This window comes from Trachymyrmex cornetzi, unplaced genomic scaffold (genome assembly GCF_001594075.2).
Source record: "Trachymyrmex cornetzi isolate Tcor2-1 unplaced genomic scaffold, Tcor1.1 scaffold743, whole genome shotgun sequence".
Classification (NCBI taxonomy): domain Eukaryota; kingdom Metazoa; phylum Arthropoda; class Insecta; order Hymenoptera; family Formicidae; genus Trachymyrmex; species Trachymyrmex cornetzi.
This window is the reverse complement of record NW_017300074.1, coordinates 602,806-622,997: the sequence shown is the minus strand read 5'-3', so window position 1 is coordinate 622,997 and position 20,192 is coordinate 602,806. Positions and strand designations below refer to the sequence as shown.

Below are 20,192 nucleotides of genomic sequence, written 5' to 3'. Positions count from 1 at the left end.
CCCCCCCCCCCCCCCGAGTTTCGTAGAGTCGACCAATATGACCGAACGTACGAACGATCCCTCGAAGAACGACCGGTCGTTACGCCATCTTGATTCCGTGCCCCACCATCTGCTTGGTGGTCGCACACTTCTTAATCCCCGAACGATCGAACCATACGGCACGTACGGTACGTACGCGCGATTTCTAGCCGACCTTTTCCACGCTTGGGATCGCGCAATCGCCGCATACCGGCTGTGCCGGTATCTCTTTGTCGCGTCATCGACATTTCGAATCGTCACGCAGGGACGAGCAATCTTTCCCATATCAGCTCTGGGGATGTTATAGAATAGCTGCGGTGTGAATGGATTCCGATTGGAATTATTCCAATTTTCCCAGAAATAGAGATTGAGGGAATAATTGAACAATTCCGATCGGTATATATTGTGAATAATTCTATAATACATGTTTAGAATATAAAGGGAAAATCTTTTGAAATTTTGTCTAGAATGAATATCCCACTATTTTATCAATATTTTTAAAATAATTAAGTATTTTAGCGATGTTTAATCTCGGGCTATTAATTCCTTAAGCTTATCTAATTTATTTCGTGTGTCAGAAAGAGAAGCTTGCCGATTAAATATTTTACGGCGGAATAATTAGTTGGAAATCGGTACACAATCGATATATTTTAAATTACACTGTTAGATATTAAAGGAGCAATAATAATTTAGTCTATTGAGTTAAATAACATTGTGTTATTTTTAACTTCCATCTGTCAAAATGTAAATCAATCTATTTTTGTGGTTATATTGTTTCGAAATAAACATTAAGTATCCACTGAGTAAATAATAGTTAGATTAAACATGAGTCAAATTTAATACATTTTCTTGAATTAAATATTTAACTCCATTGTCTTAGTTAAATTAATGACATATTGGGTAGGAACAGTGACGACCTATAGATATGATTAAAAATAACTTATTGGGTGTAATTGGACATTGTGAATTTAATAGTGTAAAGAATGTGTGTTTATATGTGGATTAATTTTGCAATTAATACACAGAAAAAAATGTTTTGATTAAACCAACAAAAAGATCCAAGAAAAATGGCATTTTATTGAGATAGTTTCCAGTTACGTGTTAAATTTAATAAATTTGAAGTGTCCCAAATGGTTCACTCAAAAATGTTAATTTAGTAAGATGAATAAGTTAGAAAGTAACACAAATATTATATAAAAAAGTTAACGCAAAACCATAACAGTGACACATTTTGTAGGCAATCATATTTCTTTATTAAAATTAACATTTATAATATGTTAAATTAACATATTTTATTCATTTATCTTATAATTTACGTTTTAAAACATTTTTGTGTTTTAAAAAATTATTTGTTTATTTACTCATAAATTGTGTTATTTTTTCTCATTAAGAAAAAAAAATGGAATATTATTTTAACATAAATATTCAAATAACACAATCTCTCTCTCTCTCTCTCTCTCACATTATGTTAAACAACATTTAGATATATAATAAAAATTGAATAGAAAATTTTAATAAGGAGTCGAGTAGACCATTTCTAATTCAAATACAAAATATTTTTGAATCTTTTTGTAGGTTTAATCAAAACATGTTTTTCAAGATAGTAGAATTAAAAAGGGAGAAGAAGAGAAAAAGTGATACAAGGATATATTCTTGGCGTTTTCTTGTCGAGCGTACGATGCTATTCCGTTCGTCCCTTCCCTTTCATTTTTCTCTTCGCCTTTGTGTCGATTTTGTATAACAGGCTTCTACCTGCAGTCAAGGCTTCCACGGAAGCGATTGTTGCTGCTAGGGGAATGGCGGTTCGAACAGAGAAAGGCTCGAGATAATGCCGATGCTTTGCAAAACGCATCTTGTTCTCACATTTTCACCATGCACAGATGATCTTTCGCACCGCACGTTTTCATCCTTCGACTCTCTCTCTCTCTCTCTCTCTCTCCCTCTCGACGATCATTTTCACGGCAAAAAATGTTTGCCTACGTACAGACGACGTCGACCGGTTGAATAAATGCTGGTAACGCTCGCATTTGCATCCGGTCATCGTCGTACGACGTCGACGTTGTCGCCGATTGTATGTTTCCGTTAATTAACAATCGCTCGCATATTGTGTGCAAATGGGGGACGATGTCACCTTCCGCGCGGCGTCTTTCTCGCGAAAATGAAAATTCGCTCGCGGCGCGGAGACGCGGTATTCCTGCATCAGTACACCTGCACCGTGCGTGAACGACGTCGACCGGTTCGCTCGTTCGCGTTCGATCGTGGCCTCGTCGAATGCACCTCTCGCGCGAACGCAATTCGCCTCGCGCTTTGCCGCCGCTCCTCATTGCAACGCGCCCTCGGGGCCTCTCCTTCATGCGGGGCTTAGCCACGACCCCCTCGATCCGCGCCCCGCTTCCTGCAATCGGCAGCAACCAGTTTCAGCAACGGCGGCGGCGGCGGCGGCGTCCATGCGATAACGGGTCGTTAACTTGCCCACATCTGCCTTTCTCTCGTTCGCGCACAGCCTCCAAGAAAGAGAGGAGCCGATTTGCTCTTGTAGTGCATTTAGCGTTGAATACGATCTCTGATCCCAAGATCGAGACTGGTCTTCACGTTAGAGTTATGAGACTCGAAGTGGTATTTATAGTCCGTTCTTATTTTAAGACCATCTTAAGCAGCACCTTAAGATGCTAATACGGCTCACTGACTGGTTCATGACATCTTGACAGGGTCTTAAATATAAGAATTAAAAAATTATGAATATCGGTCCACACGATTTATAGTCAACGCAGTTGATCAAATTATCTGTCATTGTTTGTTCAAGAAAAACTTTGGTCCAGTGTCAAAACGTTAGAAATGTTTAAGCGGGCAAAGCAGTTAGCTTGTTCGTCGAATGAACATGGTTGGAGTGGAGAAGGATCTTACCTATATTGTTAAATTCATAATGTCAAATTATGTCTAATTAGAGTTGTTTTTATCATTTCTACAAGCCATTGCTCCTATTCAATGTGTCATTAATTTAACTGAAATGAAATTAAATAACGAAACTGAACAATTTAACTGAAGAAAATGTATTAAATTTGACTCTATAAGTATTATCTACTAAGTGCATTAAGAGAAAAACATTCTGGCAACTATAAAGTGATACCTAAAATTTAAGTACTGCAACTAGTTTTACAACGAGAACTAAAATAATATTGAAGACTATAAAAATATCATATAGTATTGCAAAAATATACTCAATACTATACTTACAATTGATAATAATAATAATATTAGTGGGGTAGGGATTACCCTCACACTGCGGCCTAAAAGGCCTATTGTGCCCCCAATTACGTAAGTCCCCTAGAGAAGTTGTAGATTCTCGAAGAATCTTATGAGTGTTCTCCAGGGTATCTTATGAACTTCCTCTAGAGTTAATTTCTCAGCTCCAAAGATATCTATCCTCTGAGTATTGTATGCCTCACAGTAAGGCATACTTACAATTAGTTCAATACTGTAAAATTATGGTACTTAATACTACTCAATATATAAAAATATATAATATTCAGTACTACTCAATACTATCAGTTCTTGTTACTTTATAAAACTAGTTGCAAGTACTTAAATTTTACAGTTGCCAGAGCTACATTTTTTTCTGAATGTGCATACATTAGCGTGGACGTTGATTGAAACTGATAGCTCTATTTTCGTGCAACCTCCATAAACTGATTTCTATCGATCTCGTTCTTTCACCATCAACGCGAATCTGTATTTGATTTGTCCGGCGTTGTGGTTTACGAGCGTTTTTCAGGAACAGCTCTTCCTGGGGACTTTATTTCACCCCTGTTGTGTTCTGGTCGCGTGTTTACACGGACCGAGGGGGTGCACGCGCTGCAACCAGGCCAAAAATAGATCCGTTCTGCACCGCGGAATATGTACGGTCCGGATATACCGGGTGTTTTCAAATTCGCACCCGCAAAGTACAAGACGTGATACTTTATGCTAAAACAAACAACTTTTTCCTTTAACGAAATTGCGTTTGACAAATAATTTTTGCGCTTATTTGTTGATTTCAACCTGCTCTTCTCCAAAAACTACTTATCGGACGCAATTTTGTTAAAGGAAAAAATTGTTTCTTTTAGCGTAAAGTATCACACTGAGAGAAAAATGTTTGGTATTTGTAACTATAATTATGATTATTACTGCTATAATAATAATAACAGTAACTATGTATATAGTTCTAGCAACAATTGTATATAGTTGGCAACCTAAAATGACTATATAATTATAGTTGTTGTAACCATAAAATAGTTGTTGAAATTACCATAAAAATGATTCGAGTGACTATAATTTTATAGTTATATTTGGGGACAATCATATTTTTTATAGTTGTCCCCAAATATAACTATAAAATTATAGTCACTTTAGGTTGCCAACTATATACATTTGTTGGTAGAACTATATACATAGTTACTATTATTATTATTATAGCAGTAATAATCATAATTATAGTGATATGTAATTATAGTTACAAATACCAAACATTTTTCTCTCAGTGCAGGGTTGCCACAGACCTGGAAAACCGGGTAAAGTCAGGGAAAAATGTAAAAAAGTCTGGAATTTCAAAGTTTGCTCACAATTTCCTCAAACTGCTCCTATTTTCAATAATTGTTATAATCTTTTAATTCATTTCCAGTGGCAACCCTGAGTATGACATCTTGTACTTCGCGGACGCGAATTTGAAAACACCCTGTATACATACGTATGCACACGTATTTTTCAGGCCCACTAACTTTCCCTGTTTGCTCTTACGACGGCCGTCGGTTTTCGGCGGAACGAGCACGTGCGAGCGTGCGTATGCGTATCTGCTCACGCATGCGGGACACGCGTCCTCTCGCAACAGACCCGCTTGTGCCGTTTGTGGTGCGTTCGACACCTATTCTTCCGCGCGTTACGTTATTCTCTCTATTTCGATAACGGCTGCGAGAGAAAGAGCAGATGTCTTTTTTTTCGGGAACGAAAAAATAGGGTCAGTACAATGAGGTGAAAGAATGAGATGAGGAACAAAAAGGAAGCCACGAGAATACAGCTCGCGGATAGTACGTCTATATTTCTAATCACAATATCAAAGTGCCATTTCTATAATAGACGAAGGATCGTTCATCTGTGCTGTTCTCTTTGTTACATTTGCTAGCCAATTGGTAGGTTCCTTCAGTCACTATCTTACCCTTAATGGATATATTTGTTCCTTCTTATCCTGTTATTTTCAGGGTTTCTATGTGCGTCAGTTTCTGTCGAGCTGAACTCGACTATCGAATTAGACGCGTCAGGCGCGAGGAAATAATGGCTGATTGATTGGGCGTACAGTTACACGCGGTCACGCGTGCATAATGTATACGTGTACACACACACACACACACACTTGTATGCATGTTTCGTGCCCGTGGGAATTAGGGGACGAGCGCACTCTCGCGCAGTGTTGTAGAAGAGAATTTTTTGTTTATCACGGAGAATACGTGTGTCATTTGGAGCACCAGATGAGTCAGCGGATGCGACAGTGACGTGAAGTGTTGAGTCAGGTTGTGGGCGAACATCGATCTTGAGTTATCTCTCGTCTTACCATTGACAGATAGAATAGCCTTCTTCATACTCGAGGATTAGCTCGCTGTTGCAGTGCGATGATAGGGAGACGTGGAAATTTTTAATGTATCGCGCCGCGCGTATTATTTGAGTCAGGTAAATTCAGCGAGACGTATTTGACTACGTAGTTGCCACAGACCTGGAAAATCGGAAAAACCGGGAAAAGTCAGGGAAAATGTAAAAAAGTCTGGAATTTTGAAATTTGCTCACAATTTCCTTAAACTGCTCCTATTCCAGATAATTATTATAATTTTTTAATACCTATATCTGATGTTTATAGTGAAATACGTTCAAAACTTGCATACTTTAAACTTTAAACGATTTTAATAAAATAATTAAAATTTATATTTTATTCAATATTTTTGATCGCCCTTTTTCGTAACTGCATCCTTTTTTCTAATACTAATTTATTTTTTATTGTCTCGAATTTGCATCCACAATTTTATGCTACTAAGCCTTTTTTGCGTTGTTTTTAATAATATAGGCTAGATTTCCTGCAACTCTTTAAATGTATTAAAATTTATATATTTTGCATTGGAAAGTTTTCCATTCTCATCTGGAAAACCTGGAAAGGGGAATTTTTTAATTTATTTTCTGTGGCAACCCTGGACTAATATTTAGAAATTTGATCGAAACTTATTATGTTTTGCTAATAATAGCGAGAAGCGAGAAAAGTATTCAAGTATTCTGATTCTATACTTTATGGATCTATCAGGTTATAGTTTCTGTGAAGAGAGAGGGAGAGTGATTAGAATTGGAAATTTAGATTTTCCGTATGGAAATGAATGTCATATATATATGAAACAGTTCAAGAAGATCAACATGGATCAACATTAATATTTAATGATAGAATTTTGTTATTTCGTAGTTTAAATGAAAATTTTTTCATCTTAATTATTTTTAAAAACATCTACATCTTATTGAAATAATTTTTGATTGATTCTAAATCGCAGCTAAACTTTTTGTATTACTTTCAAATATAATACAGACAAATCGATAATTTTTTAATATAAATTTTTATTTTTTAAAAATGCGTAATACATCCTGAACAAGATAGTGTCGGTATCGTTATGTTGTCATTGTATAGATATTGGACGAGATATTCTATTATACACTCTAAATTTTTGGGAGTGAAATTTCACTCCAAGAAAAGTGATAGTTGCGCCAATCCGATAAGGAGTGAACTTCACTTCAGGAATAAATTTCTAATACTCTTAATCTAACCTGAAAAATCAATTTTAATGATTAATATCTCGTTTCGCGAGACAGAGCGACGCTTTCTTCTGCCATATTCGTTCATTTTGTGCAAAAACACGTCGAATGAGCTTAATAATTTTTAGATTAAATGTAAGGAGGCTAAACTTAATATTTATCAAAGTGAAGTTTCAGTCTCTCGCTTCGGAGAGTGAAATGTATTCACTCTCCACATAGATTAAAAATTAACTCCAATTTGGAGTGATTTTTCACTCTCTAAGAGTGAAAATTTCACTCCTGTCGGCCTGGCGCAACTATCACTCTTTGTGATAGTTTGGGTGTGAAATTTCACTCCCAAAAATTTAGAGTGTATGTCTAGTATTCATAGTCGGTTCTTGTAAGACTATTTTTCAAGTACAGTAGTCTTAAGATAATATAAACTAATCATAGAGTTGTTTTTGTATCTTAAGAAATCAACTATGAATATCGGTTTACATGTCACAGGTCTGTTTTCTGTTCCTACATTATACTGCACTAGAATTCTCTTGCTTTCGACAAATATCAAACATATATCTATCTCACTTTGAGTTCTAAAAGTGTACACTAGTTCAGCCACAGAAAACAGACCTATGATAAAAAACCTGCTTGGTGACAATATAACGATACCGACACTGTCTTTAAGGTTAGGTTAGGTTAAGTTAAAAAATCAGGATACAGGCGCGAATTCGAAGAAGACGAAGAACGAGCACCAAATAGAAAACTCCACGCACGAATACGCGAGTCATCGATGTCTGCACCTGCGTAACCTTGAAATCGCTGTGAGGTATCCAATTTTCCGGCCGTTTCTTGTCGTCGTTGTCTCATTATAGTCCCATAATAACTTGTTCCGTCTGTTTTCTTCTCGGTGGATCGCTTATCGTTCGCGTTATCGCCATGGCTGAGGAATTCTCTCACACAACGGCGGTCGACGATGGTCGTTATATCGTTGTTAACGCTTTAATAGACGGCATCGACCTCTGAATGCGCTTATTAATCAATTGAGCGATACGGCCGAAAGAAATCTCGGCGCTCATTATACCTCTGATGCTCGTTCGCTTCGAACGAAGCGGATAAGATGAGGAAAAAATAGGAGCTGTTTCGTCTTCGTACACTGAAAAAAAGTCTTGTTGCATTAACTGGAATTCAGGTAGATTCAACCCTGGTAGAAATTTCATGCGTTTTTTGAGCAGTTACTAAACAGTTACACCAACTTCTGTCTAGTAACTGAGAAGGAAAACTACTTAGGATCCCAATCAGGATGTAGCGCTTTGTTTGCAGTTACTACATACAAAAGTTGCGTTAAATCTGAATCCATTTACTGCATAGAAACACAATAAATAGTGGATATTAAATTGATTAATAAGCAAGCCAACTGCTCGTGAAATGGACAGAATAAAATTCTATCAAGTTCTTGTCCATTTCCTATTCAGTATTGGCACAATTAATAGATGTCTAGGAAAACTGCATACATTTTTACCAGGGCAACTAGAAGTTTACAAATCAGACACTTAAATCTATCAAATAGTTGAGATTATCAGAAATTCAATTACGATAATCAGACTTCTGATTCATATGATTATATTTTGTATTTCTTGTTTGTATGTACAACCAGAACATTTTTTCAGTCAGCTTAAAATAATACGTAAAGACAAAGACTCTTGTGAAATAAAATAAATCATCACATTAAGTGTAGCCCATGAAAGCCAACACTTTATTGTATGCACAATAATTTATATTAATTTGATAATTTATATTGAAGATGATCCCAACAAAGGATCGAAACATCTGTATTTAATCTTCATTAATACATATTCTTTTGCACAATTTTCATCTAATGTTGGCTTCCATTCAGTGTTGGGCTTTATTTAATGTGATGATTTAATATGATTATGTTTGTCGGCTTTAATCATCTCACAGTTTTCGCGTTTTTTCCCACATCTTTTACTTATCATAGAAAACGCGCGGAAAGATCGCGGAATCTATCTTGTATCGCGCACTCTCGCTGGCGACCGCAACGACTCTCAGTGCATATTCAACACGCCTTCTCGCGTGCGCATTTCCATCTTTGTGGCCTCGAGGCGCAACGCTATTTCGCAACGCGCGCCGCGAAACTATTTATTTGAGAGAAGAGAACGCGTGGTAGAAGAATTGTTACGACACAGTGTTGTCAGATTGATTTGGCGAATTTTTGTCAAGCGTGTCAAGGTATTTTTGCATTCGTTTTACTTATATTTCATGTCATTGAGACAGCAAGAATGATTTTATGAATGTTTGATTACTGAGTCTGTGTTTGATCAAGAATAATATTCCATACAACGAAACTTCGACATTATAAATATATTGCGTCGTTCGCAAGTGAATAAGCAGCGGAGTATCTACGTACTTAGGAAAATTACTTTATGTGCGGAGAAAAATGGTTGAGTAATTTTACAAGACTAGTAAAAATATTCTAGCCATTTTTGCTGAACTTATGATAAACTTTACTTGCCTGGAAGTAAAAATATTGGAGAATGTAAGATAAAAAGTACATTACAATTGTGTAGTAAAATCCGTTCAAGTGATTATTATCTTATAGTAAATAAGTCATACCATTCTCGAGACTGCAAGCATGAAGAACTTTCAAGACTTTTGTATACATTTGTATTTTTTTACTGCGCGATAAAGTAAATTTTATCAGCGTTAAGACAAAAAATATCCGTCAATAAAATAACTTCTATTCAGACGTGTATATGGTAATTTATAGATTCAGAAATATTAACAAATTGCAGTAGATAGCATATAATAAAATTTACTTTACGAAATGTAAAAAGTACCACACAATATAGCCACCAGACGGTCGCTTACTTATCAGGAAAGTAAAGTAAATGTTATATAAGTAGACGCCTGTTCCTCTCTCTCTCTCTCTCTCTCTACATGGATCTGTCAATTCCATAAAATTTACTAGAATTCTAGTGCATGTTACTTTTTATTTTTTCCATGGAGCCTCAATGCAACTGCTTGAAGAGTCTAATAATAATTGCATAGCTCGCAATTTACCGAGTGCGCTGCTAAATGCCTGCGCAGCAAAGTTTTAAAATGTGTAAAGATATCCTCGTTCAATTATCGTTACTCTTACGCAAGACATCTCGCATTACCAGTTTTGCGCGATGGCTCCTCTCCGAGGATGATACAAATGGTCGCCGCTGACGAGAACTGTATGCGAGGTTATTAATACGAAAGACAAAGCGCAGCAAAAAGAGAGAGAAGGAGAGAGGGAGAGAGAGAGAGAGAGGGAGAACGAAAAAAAGAGATTCGAAACAAAGAAAATAAATAACAACGTAGGAGAGCAAGTACATGCTCCGTTGCATAGATCGGCTCGGAAGAGCGTGTCTCTCTCTCTCTTCATTGCGCGGCGATGAATTTCCTTTCTCCGCCGCGAGACTATTTTTATCTCGGGGAACTTCGAGCCGAGAGAGAAACGCATTCACGAGTGCACGCGCGTTTCGTTCTTTCACGCGCAAACAACGATCGTGTTTTTCCAGATACGCGCCGCTTATTCGGCGCGCGCGCTGCATCGGCGACGGGTTTATCTCGCGATGTAAAGCCCTGGCCGATGTCACACCGCCTCTAAATATAACTCCGCGATACGCCTCCGTGACCTTCCTCCACCCCACCGGAAATTCGCGCTTCGAATTATGATCAACGCGACGCGAAGTGAAGAGAAACACGGAGAAAAATGACTGGGTAATTTTTATCTTACAAGACGTAAAAATATTCCGACTATTTTTGTCAAGCTATGATAAACTTTACTTGCCTGAAAGTAAAAACATCGGAGGTGCGGGATAAAAAGATCCAAGTGATTATTTTACAGTAAAATAAATCATACTATTCTCCAAACTGAAAACACGGACAGCAAAGTAAATTTTGTCAGTGCTAAAATAAAACAATATTCTTAAAGTAAATTCTATCGAGATGGTAATTTATAGATTAAGAATAGCATACAATTTTTAATTTAGAAAATGTAGTATAATAATTATTCATTTATCATTGACTTGCCAATTTCGAAATTACTAAAATTATAAATAACAATAAGGCTCGATAATAATAAATAAGAAAATTAATATGAAGGGCTACGAGCCAGAGATACAAAACAAAGAAAGTATATTTAAAAAAATTATAAATACAAAATTACAACAAACGTTTCGACCGGGTCATTCTCAATGTTAAACAAAGTTTCAATATTAGAACATTACAAACTGCAAATCATATAAAATTACTAAAATTCTAGCGTATATTATGTACTTTACACTTTTCTCCATGAAAAGAGAAGCTCGGCCTCTGCCACACAAAATGAATATATAATAATAATTTTTCGGAGAGAGATGATTTTCTATTTCCCACGTTCTCCCCTTGTAAATCGACATGTGTAATCATGGTGCTTGCTTCTTGAGCGTACGATGCTATTTCTTACCGTAACGACGCAACCACGTGGCGTACAACGAGCACAATATGGGATAACATAAATATTTGTCGAGACTCTTCCTGCCGCCGCCTAATATAGCAGACTAATTATGTCTTCTTTTTTTCTATTTTTACGAATGCTTGAACGATGATTCTTCCGGCATATGAGATCTTTCATGAAATCTCGCGTGAAACGTGCGATTCTCGGGGGTGTGCACGCGCGAATAAATTAATCGCGAAGGGTGAGCGTATATCGCAAGTCGATGTCCTCATTTATTCCCGGTAAAGTTAGGCAAATTATTCTGCTAATTCGGTAATCCCGGAAGAAATAAAGATGAAACGATGCGGAACGGGCGCTCAACTATCGTATCCCTCTCAACAACGCGGCGCGCTTTTGTGTCGAGCTTACTGCAATTGGTTCCGAAAGTTTGGCTGTGTCGAAGGGGAACATACCATTCGTTGGTCCATAGGGGCGGCATTGTGTCCTATTATTTCCGGGGGCGAAGACGAATAATGGCGCGTACTCTGCCTATCGATGAAGAGGATTCATTTCGAGAGATTGTTATCTATTATTTATAATCTCTGTGTGGGAGTCCACTTGTGTTTGTGGACTGAATAAATGTCCAGTATCTTTCGACTATTTTGTTGAGTTAAAGAACCCCCCTTTAATTATGGTAAATTGGATCTCTGTGAAATGGGTTAGTTTTTATGTAACAGTTTATGTGATGAATAAAAGACACAAGACTCAATAATGAATGGTTTTTGTCATACACTGAGAACAAAATTGTTTATTTGATTAAATTAATTTAACTTGTCTTTATTTCTTTCGTTGGAAAAATATGTTTGTCTCAAAAATACATATACATTCTTCATAAAAAAAAATAAAGAACTAAATTAATTTATTTAATTGAACGTTTTTTTCTCACTGTAGTGTATCATCAAAGATGTAAAACTCGTGTTTATAAAGCATCTTTGTATTCAGAGAAAGACATAGTGATGGACAACTACATAAGTAATAAGTAGAATTAGCGTAATAATCTATAGCTGAATAAACTAATATATGTATTGAGTCTGTGTCGATTCGTATTAGCGAATGTACAATTTAGTTTGTAATTGACACATAATGTTCATCTTACATATTTGTTATCTATCAGAGTGCATATATTGTGTATAGCTTAATTTATTGTACAACTTGATGCTTTATTGGCTGTTTTTATTATTCGGACTTTAATTTTTGTACTTGTAACGGTGAATTTGTTTAACTATTTTGCATATGGTCTCTTGACCTTTCTACGATAGACATTGAACGCATTTGACTGTCCAATCGTATGCGAACAATGTCGATTTGATTTCTACATGAAGACTCACTCAGGCTTACATGGTGAGAAATATGCATGTATTTTCGACAACTCATCTGTACATCGACCTTTGCGTAAATTGACTGAAGAGGTCTCAATCTGGCAGCCGAAACTTGTAATATTATAATTTCTTAGTTTATGTACATTTATATCGATGGTACCTAACGTTTCATGTTTCTAACTAATTATATGTTTTATATTTGAAACTAGACGTTTTATTTGAATTTATTTTTATTTTTATTTGATTGTTGACTCTACTTTGTCCTTTATTATTGTTATTTTATTCTAATATATGTAGTGAAATAAATTTAATAGTTGTAATAACTATAAAATAGTTTATTTGACTATATATACATATATATATATGTGTGTGTGTGTGTGTGTGTGTGTGTGTGTGTGTATTTAATTCTACATACAAAACTTTTATACACTGAGAGAAAAATGTTTGGTATTTGTAACTATAATTACATATCACTATAATTATGATTATTACTGCTATAATAATAGTAACAGTAATTATGTATATAGTTCTACCAACAAATGTATATAGTTGGCAACCTAAAAGGACTATATAATTATAGTTGTTATAACCATAAAATAGTTGAAATTACCATAAAAATGATTCAAGTGACTATAATTTTTATGGTAATTTCAACTATTTTATGGTTATAACAACTATAATTGACCAATTAACTTTTCTCCCTTTTTTGAAAGATATAGAAACATTCAAACGGCAGAAATTAGTCGGTTTTCTATATAATTAATGCAGGGGTTTTTACATTACGTTATCGAGTGATGACGGAATGTGTCAAAAATTATGCGAGCGAAGCTGCGAGGAATTATCATGGAGATGACAATATTGTGTCATCACGTTTCCGTCTCCGTATCCGTCACACACGCGACAACTAGACATGTGGTGTGTCAGCCGATACATAGTGCATAGCAACGTATGCGAGGTGCAATGCACTGTGAATAGGATGCCTTGAAACAAATGGCGTTATGCGGTGACAGTGATATAGCCGGCACAGCCGCTTCGCAACTCGCGACTTCACATTGACGCGTGTTTGTTGTTTTCGCAAAACGAAATCCAATCGCGAAAGGGAATCAACTTACATATTCTCGTCGCTCAATTAGCACTAAATGCAACTGTTCGCTCGCTGACTTTCATTCGTCCAGCGTAACTTAACTGCGACGTGTGTAGCGCGAGGAATGCGCTGGACGAATTCATTCGAGAAACGAATCGCCTCTAGAAAGCAGAAAGCCAATTCCGCCTTGCGCTGCGTGATGAAAATTGTGCTCGTTAATGGGACTTTTTTTTCTTGGCAAAGATCCGGAAACTGTGCGATGGAAATTCAAACATTATTGGTATCGCATTCACAAGGTTTTCATGGATGCATCGAAATTCAGGGCTTGTCGATAAATTGATCTGAAAGTGGAAATATAGATAGTACAAGTAAATATATGATCATGACGAAACGCCACGACAGATATGTATAAAAGCGAGAGTTGCTTATATGTCATGCTGATAGGGTTATTGACTTTTCGAGCTCGGTTCTGTCAATTTTTTAAACATCAACATGAAGTGTCGAGGAGAAACGTTCAAAAGATCATTAGATAGATCATGGTGTACAGAAAACTGCATATTTTAAATTGAAATAAAAATGTAATAATGTAGATAGAGCATTTATATACTGATGGTTTATTCTTTATTTGTCGCCGTTATATATAGAACTTATCTTACTCTGTTTTACATATATAAGATATAGACGCATCTCATATAATTAATTGCAAGGAATAAAAAAGAATATTTAATTATTTTATAATACAAGATAAATAAATTGCACGTAAGAGGAAATTTTGTTTACGAATTCTTTGATTTTTTTTGAAATATTAAAATAGATATTAAATTCTTTTACTCGTAATTGCAAAGACTAAAAATAAACTATTTATTTAAAAATAATGTTATTTAAGCAGAGTTGTTTTTATGGAAAAATGTTTCTCTCCTTTTTAAATTCTAATTGTAATTAATATATCGTTATAAAAAAGTGTTTATAGGAATATTTATGTCATTAACATGAAAGTCAGTTAAAATAATTTTAATTAATTTCATATTAAGTTCTAATTATCAATCGTAATATTTAACATATTATTATAAAACAAATATAGAAATTTTTGTTATTAATATGAAAATTATTTCAATTAGTTTTTATATTGACATAAAAGCTTAAAAACATTGTTTATAACAATATGTTAAATATTTTAATTAAAAATTAATTGAAATAATTAATTTTTAATTAATGACAAAAATTTATATAAATTGTTTTTATAATAATATGTTAAATATCACAATAAGTAATTTAGAATTTAAAAAGGAGAAACATTTTTCCATAAAAGTGCCTCGGCTTAAAAGAATAACATTATTATTTTTAAATAAAATATTTTCAGTATTTACAACTTCAAAGAGAGTTAATATCTAATAAAGCATTTTTTACCATAAAAAATCCATTTTGATATTTCAAAAAAGAAATCAAAGAATTCATTCGAATGAATTTTCAATTCAAACAAAGTTTCCCCTTATGCGCAATTTATTCACTTTGTACAGACAATTCCAACGGTTATCATTTCCGTTTTTCTCTCTTGAGCTTCCTTATCGATTGGCACACAAAGGATGACCTCGCGTAAGTTCGTCGCGACCACAGATGCGTTACGCATCACGGCTGTCAGCTGCTCGCGCGTACGCATACGTGCGTGAGCACTCGAGCCACGTGGTCGTTTAAATGCGCGTTAACGCGCGCACAACAAACGAGCGGTCTAGGTAAGCCTGGCTTTTAGCGCGCTTCGTCGTGCCAGTTTTTCACAGCCGTTCCCTCGGTACAGCGCGCACGTTTCCGCTTTCGTTACTAGCGAAGTCATCATCGCGATACCGTTATCCTCGCTTGTGCTCTCCCCGACCACTTCCAACGAGCTATTTTTCTCCTCTTCCGAGGATAATCAGAATCGTGACGACAACGTGTATTTCTGTTCTTTTTCGAGTGTTACAGGTAATACAGTGAGGCCCAATTTTTCATTTTTTGATTGACTTGTATTTAAACTTAATCTTACTTAACCTGATAATGTAAAAATTGTGTCTTTCTAGCTATGACTAATCACTAATTGCTGGTTTTGTACACGGAAAGAACGATTTTGCGTCATATTAAATCTTTTTGTAGCATTGCTCTCATTATGTTTGAATTTCCTATATAATTATTTTAATAGTTCAACAAAATTATTTTTAGATCTATGATTAAATTTTTAGATGTTTCCATAAAAAAGGAAATGTATCTAAAAATTTAGATAGATCTAAAAATAATTTTGTTGGGCCATCAAAATAATTATACAGGAAATTCAAACATGAGTTCTGTAAAAAAATGTGTTATTCTAACAACCGGCTTGAGCGTTCAGCATAATTATTTTGATAATTTAACAAAATTGTTATACGTCTAACAGTCGTGCACGACATATAAAAGAAAACGTTGGACGGACAACACATTTGCGCATATATATATATATATACATTACAAGGCCATACATATGATCAAAGGAAGCCGAGGTTTCAATGGATTTTTGTATTATTCCGCGCTGGCTCGTGCTGATAGACAGAACAAAAATTATCTTCAGCTTTATATTTAATTTAATTTTTAGACAACAGCAAAACCGTACTTTTCGTGTAGTGATAACTTTATAAACTTTTATTCATTACAAAATCCTCACCTCCAGAGAAAAATTATGTTTAAATTGAAAAAATTATTTCTTTCGTTAATCTTTTTAAATGAAAGTGAAAATACCTTTGAAAAAAATAAAAATTTACTTGATTCCAAAAAATGACGTTTAAATCAAAGAAACTTTTCTTTAATCGTATAGCAATGCACAAAGTTTTTGATTTAACGAATTTTTTTTGAATTAAAGAAATCTTTCTCTAGGTATAGTTTATTGACTAACCATAGCTAGAAACATACTTTTTTTACATTATCAAGTTAGTGTAACCACAAGTTAACCAAAAAATAAAAAATGGAGAGTGCCACAAGTAATGCAGTAAAAGCGATCTATAATTCGTCGGGATTTTCCGAACTTGACATCTTTACGAGTTCAACATTCTAAATTGAGAAAATGTCACGAATAATAAGCTCGAGATCAATGTTAGATATTTATACCCATCGCACAGTGATACAGTATATACTCAGTTATATGTAACGTAACAATATGTACATAAATATTGTTTGTATAAATATAATAGCTTGATATTGTTGACAAAAATGCTTTCACGCGTTTACTGATTTTTCCATGCTCTTTTTTTTCGCGTTTTAGCCGAATACACTTAACGGAAACGAATTCTCGGGTAAAACAATGCTTAGTTGTTTCCTGATGAAAGAGCTTTTCCGTTGCGCTGTTCTTTGTGTTCTGAACTGTCTTCCGTACAACTCATTATCGTCCAGCCGTTCTACATTGTCGTGTACGGTACGAACGAATTTTTAACAGGAGGTTTTTTCGATGAGAGAGGAAAGAACGGAACAGTGAGAAACACCTGCGCGAAAGTCGCAATCAATTATGAAGGGCGCGGCTGCGTATCGATAAACATATATCTCTCTTATCAGATTAATCTGACGCAGGTGAATGTAAGTTACGTCGTTTTCGAATCGCGACCGCTGTATATTTCGGATTCGCTTGTCTTTATAACCAGATCTTCGTTCAACATGGAGTAAATTCGCTGAGAGGATCTCCGATATATCTCTGGCTACGGTGAAAGTTACTCCCGCTCCTCAACGTGTTCACGAGATGGATGAACTTATCTGCGGCGAAACCGCTGTGCAGATCGACGCGTGTAACTGCGTCAAATTGCAGAACCCGAACGAACGCGGATTTGTCAGCTCTTGCTCTCGGTCTCTCTCCTTTCGATATTAATTTTATTACAGTACGCTATAAATATTAGTTTTACTTTTCGTCGTGTTTTGGAAAATTGGGCAAGGTATTTTAATCGACTCTTTTGCTCTGATTACAGGACGGTTTAGGTGGACACCACCTGGCACCCAGAAAGCAAGTGAGATAAAGACAGGTGGCACGAGAAGGTAAAAAGCAAACATGGGAGCGAGACAGAGCAAGAGGTCCGTGGATATAACGACGACGCCGAAGAAGGAGGGAATACCCGCTGAAGGAGGCGTCGTCGGCGATGCGGCCGCACCTGGCGACGGCAAGCTGGAGAGGATCGAGGAGGCCGACACGAAGCCTACCACCAACGGCATAGCACCGCACACGGAGTCCGCCGAGGATAAAGAAAAGGACAAGGATGAGGCTACCGAAAAGGACAAGGAGCAGGTAAGTCATTGTCAATAATCATTCATTTTTATTGTGCGTCGATTTCTTTTGGAAACCGAAATAATGAAGTGTTACTCATATTTTTAATCGCTTGATAAATATGTGTTTATTTATGGCCTACACTGAAAGAAAAGATTGGCTGCTGCAGCCAATTAAAATGCTATGCCATATTTAACCATCTAATTTACTGCAGCAGCCAATCTTTTCTTTCAGTGTATAAATTGAATAACAAATTATTTTTTATATTATATTCTGTAATAAAATAAGAAAAGTGAGCTTTTTTAAGAGATTTTTTGAAGCTCAAGTATTTTTAATTACCGTATCTGAAATACATGGATTCTGGTGAAAATAATAATGATTCGAAGTCATTTTAAAATAATTTGGAGCAATTTGATGTTTCACAATCTTATTTTTTAATTCTAAACTTGAAAAATTCTTTTAAAAAATAAAATTATTAATAAAAACTTTAGTGTGTCCCATATATTCTTTTGGCGTCAAAAATGTATTCCTGTTATGAGTTAAGCATTTTTTTATTATTCGATTTAAAGATAATACTGATAACTAAAATGAATGGAGTTTGACATTAAAGTGGTGTTCATGATATATGGGTGTATATTGCCTTAAAACCATGTCAACCGTATTAGGGTCAATTGTTTGCGCAGGTGACTACCTCGATTTCAGCCTGGGCGACATAATCATATTTGCCTTCGAAGTTTCTTACAACGATAATTTTTCATTACGAGGCATACATTAATACATTAGCACACGTTTTTCTTATTAACGAGTATTTTGCTCGAGAAAACCATACTATTGACACGATTGAATGATACAATTTCCGCCTTGAATTATATACGAGTGTACCTATCACTAGGCAGACCGCGAGATTTCTTGATTACGCTATTTCGATCGTTTCACGTGTATAATTATTTTTCCCGAGTGCGAAGCAAATTCAATATCGACACGTTAAATGCCACGTTCTCTCCGCTCGCTCTTCGCTTGATTATTGACATTCTCGAATCGCTTTGCGGTGAGTCACTCGCTCAATTATCGACCACTTCTCAATGATCTCGTTCGTACGGATTATACGTGAACGGTTTACAATGGGCGCGTGCTGAATCACGTATTTGCTCGTAAAAGTCGTAGGTATTCCGAAGCTTATCTCGCTGAGACGATTCATCTGACGGAGGTTGCACGCGCCAACGAATCATTAATCTTAATCAGTTCGTCGAAAGTGACGACGTATCATCTTCTTGCACCGAGTTAGCTATATTTATCGACGTCTTTATTATAAAAAATATCGTGCGTGTGAAATAACTAAGAATTATGCATCGATATATTCAATTATTGAATTATTTCAGTACAATGTAGTATATCGTAATATTGTATTTCCCGAAATTATAATAACGGTATTAATATACCACCAGTGACATTTTCTTTTAATTTCAGATGCAGAGATATATCGCTAAAACAGTATAAAACACCGTTATCAGGTGCAAATTGCAACTCTAGAAAGTAGATTACATTGCAATTAGTGGATTACATTAGCAATTAGTGGATTAGTGCGACAGTGCGTGTGCCTATTTTATGGCTCTTTTAATTTCCTCGTTCCTGTCGTTACGCTCTTTGCCACGTCCCCCCAGGAATTATTTGGCACCGGACAAAAGAGCGCCGTATAGGCTGGACTGCGTGCGACGCGCGAATGCGTCAAGTGCCGCTTTTACGACGTCCGGGGTTGACTATTCTGGGCATGACCTAGGCGAAATGTTACCTCGCCTCGAGGCCCGTGAACGACCTACCTTTGATAACGATCGATTTCCTGCTCGTATACGGAGTTATAACTCATGAACGCGAGAATCAGCGCAGTGAGTTCCTCTTCGCAGGATCATCGCATCGCTTCAATGACCACTCAAGCGCGCGTATCGGTTTGATGGTCGATAATCGTGAAGTTACACAAGATGCGTTCTAAATTGATACGCTTGTGATTAATTCCATATTTCACGTTGACGGATTAGCGCTTGCAAAGTGCGTTAACATTACAGAGACCAGAGTAACATGGATGAATTTGTGTTCGTGCTCATGTACTGAAAAAAAAGATTGGCTGCTGCAACAAATTAGATGGTAAAATATGGTATAGCATTTTTAATTCGCTGCAGCCAATTTTCGGTTGCAGTAGCCAATTTTTGGTTGCAGCAG

The 20,192-nt window shown here is 35.9% G+C and overlaps 1 protein-coding gene across 1 annotated transcript in view; it reads left to right on the top strand.

Annotated features, from left to right (window-relative positions):
- LOC108767982 (A kinase anchor protein 200) overlaps positions 1-20,192 on the top strand; it is a 72,260-nt gene that overhangs the window by 1,234 nt on the left and 50,834 nt on the right. Inside the window, exon 2 of the mRNA XM_018518150.1 lies at positions 17,686-17,999. Coding sequence (XP_018373652.1) covers positions 17,766-17,999 — 234 coding nt within the window. The 5' untranslated portion in view covers positions 17,686-17,765. The remainder of the gene's footprint in view (positions 1-17,685; positions 18,000-20,192) is intronic.